General features: G+C 34.7%; 1 protein-coding gene across 1 annotated transcript; it reads left to right on the forward strand.

The window, feature by feature from the left end:
- Positions 1-298: 298 nt before the first annotated feature.
- On the forward strand, positions 299-4,711 carry LOC139854146 (shaggy-related protein kinase alpha-like). Its single transcript, XM_071843468.1, has 12 exons — positions 299-516; positions 614-706; positions 797-1,129; positions 1,255-1,329; positions 2,232-2,288; positions 2,383-2,523; positions 2,670-2,720; positions 3,406-3,501; positions 3,563-3,646; positions 3,739-3,841; positions 3,939-4,017; positions 4,435-4,711. Exons 1-12 carry the CDS (start codon positions 403-405, stop codon positions 4,709-4,711), a joined length of 1,503 nt encoding a protein of 500 aa, XP_071699569.1. The 5' UTR covers positions 299-402.
- The last annotated feature ends 1,329 nt before the right edge of the window (positions 4,712-6,040 follow it).

A 6,040-nucleotide genomic window follows, 5' to 3' on the forward strand; every position in this document is an offset into this window, starting at 1 on the left:
GATGCATTTTGTATCTATAGTTGCAATTGCTAGTATACCTAGGGTTTTGGTGTTAACTCAACCTAATTATACTTCCAGATCCTCATATTAATTGATCAGGACTTTGATTTTACATTTATTCTGAAATTTTGTGTGAGATCTGTATCTACGTATATACATATATATGCTTGCTGATAATCCATATACTGTTATGAGATTGCTTTGATTACATAACATAAAATATTAGCCAATTTTCAGTTTTAATTATTAGCGAAAACATGATTAGATGTTTCTTATTCACTTAAAATGACTTTGTTGAATTTTGAGATTTGATTTGTGACAAATTCTTGCCTTGGTTTATTTTACAGATAAGTATATAAAATTACCAAAAAAAAGGCTTGTTTGACTTGATCTACCACACCGATGGCTTCGGTAAGTGTGGTACCTGCACCGGCAGTAACAGAACCTAGTGGAACTACAGTTGCAGCCGAAAGGTTACCTGATGAGTTAAATGACATGAAAATTGTGGATGACAGGGTTGGTGAATAGTAACCTAATCGTATATATGTCACCTTTCGTTAATTATAATATAAATTGTCACCGTTAAACTTAAATTTGTGTTTCTTACATTTAGGAAATGGAGCCTGCAATAGTTGATGGGAATGGGGCAGAGACAGGGCATATAATTGTAACAACTATTGGTGGTCGAAATGGGCAGCCAAAGCAGGTAACTTCGATTTTGCAGATTTTGTTTTGTGGATTGCTATATCAATAGATGTACATTGGCAGTTATGCGATTGTGTTTGATTTGATTCAGACTATTAGTTACATGGCTGAGCGTGTTGTTGGGCATGGGTCATTTGGGGTTGTGTTTCAAGCCAAGTGCTTAGAGACTGGTGAATCTGTGGCCATTAAAAAGGTTCTTCAAGATAAGAGATACAAGAACCGAGAGTTACAAACGATGCGTGTATTGGATCACCCAAACGTTGTTGCGTTAAAGCATTGTTTCTTTTCAACGACAGAAAAGGAAGAACTTTATCTTAACCTTGTTTTAGAGTATGTTCCTGAGACCGTTCATCGAGTAATTAAACATTATAACAAGATGAACCAAAGGATGCCCATGATCTATGTCAAATTATACAGTTACCAGGTAATAAAAATCTTCATTTTGTTTGATTACTCTACCCTTTGATTGCAATGTTTAGCACTTGCAAATCTTCCTTGATATATTGTTTTTAATAATTAGTCAATATTTTGTGGTTGTTTATGCTGCAGATTTTCAGAGCCTTGGCTTACATTCATGGTAGTATTGGAGTGTGTCACAGGGATATCAAACCTCAAAATTTGCTGGTAGGCTTCTTTAATTTTTATTTATTTTATTTTATATATATATATATATATATATATATATATATATATATATATATATATATATATATATATATATATATATATATATATATAGGGGCACGATCCATGGATAAGCTTAAAAGGAGTACAAACGGGATAAGCAAAATAAAAAAAAAAAATTTTGAATTTTTTTTTTTTACATTCATAAATCTGCATTAAAATGCACCTCTAATCAATTTTTTTCATAAAAAAAAAAGTTCAAAATCTTTCAAAAATCGATGATGAATGGTAAAATTAACCATTCATCTGGTTAATTTATCATTCATTTTGTTCGCGATGAATGATAAAATTAATCAATGCTATAAAAAACCAGATGAATGGTTAAATTAACCATTCATCTGTTTTTTTATCATTCATCATAAACAGATGAATGGTTAAATTAACCATTCATCTGCTTTTTTTTAGCATTGATTAATTTTATCATTCATCGCGAACAAAATGAATGATAAATTAACCAAATGAATGGTTAATTTTACCATTCATCATCGATTTTCGAACGATTTTGTTAAAAAACTTTTTAAAATTTTTTCGTTTTCTTCTATTTGCATATTAAAGGATCGTTTTTTTTTAAAAAAAAAAATTTGAAATTTTACTTATCCCGTTTGTGCCCCATTTAATGCTTATCCATGGATTGGTCCACTATATATATATATATATATATATATATATATATATATGTTTTTTTTAGTTTCTATTTAGTGAAATGTTTTTGGAGAGCATATCAGCCAAATAGGTGAAAGTCAAACACATCACATGTGAAACCACATGCTTAATCATGGCCAACTTATACACATGATATATCAGTGATTAATTAATGTAATGAATAATTTTCTGACTTTCAGGTAAACCCACATACCCATCAGGTCAAGATATGCGACTTTGGAAGTGCAAAAGTTTTGGTTCGTGACAACGTTTATTTATAGTCTATTATTAGTAATTTATATGGTTATATTGTGAAACATTGTCTTACTTTAGGTTCTCACCTTTTCATAGGTAAAAGGAGAGCCCAACATTTCTTATATTTGTTCAAGGTATTATCGTGCACCTGAACTAATATTTGGGGCCACTGAATACACCACTGCGATAGATATCTGGTCTGGTGGATGTGTTTTGGCTGAATTGCTGCTTGGACAGGTTGCGAATCAGCTGTTTACGTCTATCTAACTCGTTCTCATTTCATTGAAATATTGTTTTCCTTTTATGGATGGTATAATATAATGATGGTTGATGCAAAATAGTGTTTGTAACACTTTAATGAATGTTTTGTTTTGTGAATTTAGCCTCTTTTTCCCGGTGAGAGTGGGGTTGACCAGCTAGTGGAGATCATAAAGGTACTTCAATTTTTAAAAGTTCTCTAAATTTGTTAATTTGGTAGTAGTACATTAAGTGAACTTGGTTTGTGTATATACATGCTACTTGTAATTGATTAAGAACTGGAAACTGGAAAGTGGCCACTGCTATATTTGATATCAATTGTTATTAGTTTAGTTGTTAGTGTTTATATAAAAGTTGAGTTAAGAACAGGATAGAGAAGGCTTAAGGTTGGAAAGTTGCTAGAGGGAGACAAGTCGATCGGGACTTTGAAACGACTAGTCGGGATCGAGTCGGACATTGACTAACATTGACTAACATTGACTTTTGGTAATATATATATTTTGCATACATATATTACACCCTAAAATATATCAAACATAAATATTTCAAACATATGTATAGGGCACAAAAGCTAAGTGTAAATGATCTAGCATTGGCGAACATTAGCATTGGCCAACATTGACTTTCAGTCACTCAGGCCAACTTAGACCGACTTTGACGGGATTTTTATCGCTTACCGACTAAGTAGAAGTTTATGGGCGAAACCAGAAGAGCTAGTCACCAAACTTACTAGTCGGCCGAGATGGCCGCCGTTAACAACACTATACATCTTAATAAGGAACACCTGAACTTTTTTAGTTTTTTGGTTATTGTCTTCTTAATTATGCATAGGTTTAAAAGTGGCTACTTGTTTATGCATAGGTTTTGGGTACCCCAACAAGGGAAGAGATCAAGTGCATGAACCCCAACTACACCGAATACAAGTTTCCCCAGATTAAAGCTCATCCATGGCATAAGGTAATTAAGTTTGGGTTACATCTTTTGTGATTCACAGCCCTAACAATATGTACATTTTCAGATATTCCATAAGCGAATGCCTCCCGAAGCTGTTGATCTTGTTTCAAGGCTTCTGCAGTACTCCCCAAACCTTCGAAGCACTGCTGTAAGTATAAAAGAAAAATATATTTTTTTAGCTCTATGTTTATTGTTCGAAAAGTATCGAGTCACTAAGTAGGGATTGTGGTGTATATACAGTTGGAAGCAATGGTTCATCCATTCTTTGATGAGCTACGTGATCCTTCTACTAGGTTGCCAAATGGGCGTTTTCTTCCGCCACTTTTTAACTTCAAGCCTCATGGTAAGGAGTTGGTGCTAGATAGTTTTGCATATTCGTTTAGTTTATTTATTTGTTTAGTCTAAAACTAAAAAAATGTGTTTTTGGTGTTGTTTTGAAGAGCTTAAAGGGGTGCCAGTGGAGATTTTAGCCAAGTTGGTCCCAGATCATGCCAGAAAGCATTGCGTATTCCTTGGTTTGTAAGAGAAAGAAGATAAGAAGTTTTTTGAATCATGTTTGTTCATTTGTTCCTTGTAGGTGTGTGCCTATTTGCCTAGATTTAAAACCAGAACAAGTTAATTTTTTTTATCATATATATGAATATATGCTGCTGCCCCTTGTGAAACAGAAAATGTAAATGTAACACTATATTTAAGTGCAACTATTCTCTCCCTCACTTTCTGTATGTGTATGGTTTCTTTCTAGTAGGTGCTCCTTTGTTCTAAGGCACTTTAAAAGTTGTTAACCGTTGTTTTCCTCGTGTCCTTTAGTCGCAGAAACAATATAGAGTAGTTTTGATCTTCCCAAACTAATCGCGTTAGGTAGTGTAGGTTCCTTCTTCGCATTTATCAAATCGTCTACAGTGAAGCATAATCACGATTTAGTTGTTGTTTTAGAGATGCGATGTGGGACTCCGAAATTTCGGATCATGCTAGTGTAAACCGTGTCCTTTCTAACATGTTCGATCAACGTTTAATTGAATCAACTAACCGTTTTGTGGTTTCAAACGGGACTTTAGCGGATGATGTGCATGCTCGTAATGGTCGCGAGTCTTCGGTTAAGAACCCTGTGGATACGAATTATTCGTCACTGTACGACTCGGTTAATGCAAAGATGGAAGTGTGTTATGTCGATGTTAATGTTTCGGATCACAGAGTTTGGTCAGTGCCATAAAAAGGTTGGCCCAACTTAAATGAGGTTGGGGTCGGTATTTGTGACTGACTGTGGCAGCCCGTAGGATTTGTGCGTGGATAATGATGCTCGTTTGGATACTCGTGTTGGTGTTTTGTTGGGTGGGGTTCTTGAGTCGGCAAATGTTGAAATTGGGGTGTGATTGCTCCTTCTACGGCAACCTTGATTGGTGACAGCTCTTCTAATGTTCTTTCGTTCAAGTTTGAGAATCGGTCGGGAAAGAATATTTGGCAGGAGACGATCAACGGTCATCTTAAAAAGGTGCTTCCATAGGTAGTTGTCGCGTTATTTCGTTTTCTTGGGTTTGTTGCGATTTCGTTCTTTAGATTGGTGTTCAGGCTTAGTTTTGTCGTTTAGTGGTTGTTTCATTTGTAATAGCTTGTTTTTGTAGCTCATGATGGCTCGGTTTAGAGACGAGAAGTAGCGAATCCAAGATGAAAACTCAATGGGGTCTTAAATTTTTTTCCAAAACGAATTATATTTGAAGGATATTTTAGTGCCGTTTACCTCCAAAAAAGCCATAATTTTTAAAAATATATGAGGTCCTACATTTAATTTAGTGTTATCTTATAGTTAAATTTAATGGTATCATATATACAATTTGATGAGTACATTGTTTAAAAAGAAATTTATATTAGTGGGGTTTGACCCCGCAGCCCAACTGCTACATTCGTCACTGACGACGAGACTCGGTTATAGATAGTTTTCATGCTAGGATTGTTGTAATTTTCTAGTTCCGAGCCTCGTCCCACTTCCCCCTTTTTGTAATTCTCACGTTTTCTTTTTGAACACGTCTTCGTTTCATTTCTATGAGTTTTCGTCTATTAAAAAAGAAAGAAAGTAAAAGGAATACATCTGGTTTGTATGTGAAGTTAGTCGGGCATTAAATTTCGAACTTAGAAAAGGTCTCTGGTTGCTGACGCAGACCGGAAACAAGGAATACTATGAATCATTGCTAATGCAAACACTTTGTTAAAAATACACTTTGTCGTTTAGTGGTTGGGCCTCATAAAAGAATGGGCCTAAGCAATTGATCACTTTGTTCCATCATTCAGTCGGGCGGTTGTGTTGGGAAATTACGGTCTCACTAATTCCCACCACCCAGTCCAACAATAATAGTAAAGAAATAAGAACAATACACAACACAAAATTTAACGTAGAAACTCCAAAACAGGAGAAAAACCACCGGCCTCCAAAGAGAGAAATACACTATATCACAAATTGTTACAATGATATAGACGACTCTCTTAAGCCAACTACACTCTCCAAAATATTTAACTAATACAACTCTCAAACAAGGGTAACAAAGAA

The sequence above is a fragment of the Rutidosis leptorrhynchoides genome, chromosome 6, assembly GCF_046630445.1.
Source record: "Rutidosis leptorrhynchoides isolate AG116_Rl617_1_P2 chromosome 6, CSIRO_AGI_Rlap_v1, whole genome shotgun sequence".
Taxonomy (NCBI): domain Eukaryota; kingdom Viridiplantae; phylum Streptophyta; class Magnoliopsida; order Asterales; family Asteraceae; genus Rutidosis; species Rutidosis leptorrhynchoides.

Excerpts from the sequence above, each read along its gene's own strand:
- LOC139854146 (XM_071843468.1), top strand. The coding sequence starts at position 403 with ATGGCTTCGGTAAGTGTGGTACCTGCACCGGCAGTAACAGAACCTAGT. Across the intron at positions 707-796 it reads GAAATGGGCAGCCAAAGCAG|ACTATTAGTTACATGGCTGA; the intron begins GTAACTTCGATT and ends GATTTGATTCAG. Across the intron at positions 3,842-3,938 it reads TTTTAACTTCAAGCCTCATG|AGCTTAAAGGGGTGCCAGTG; the intron begins GTAAGGAGTTGG and ends GTTGTTTTGAAG.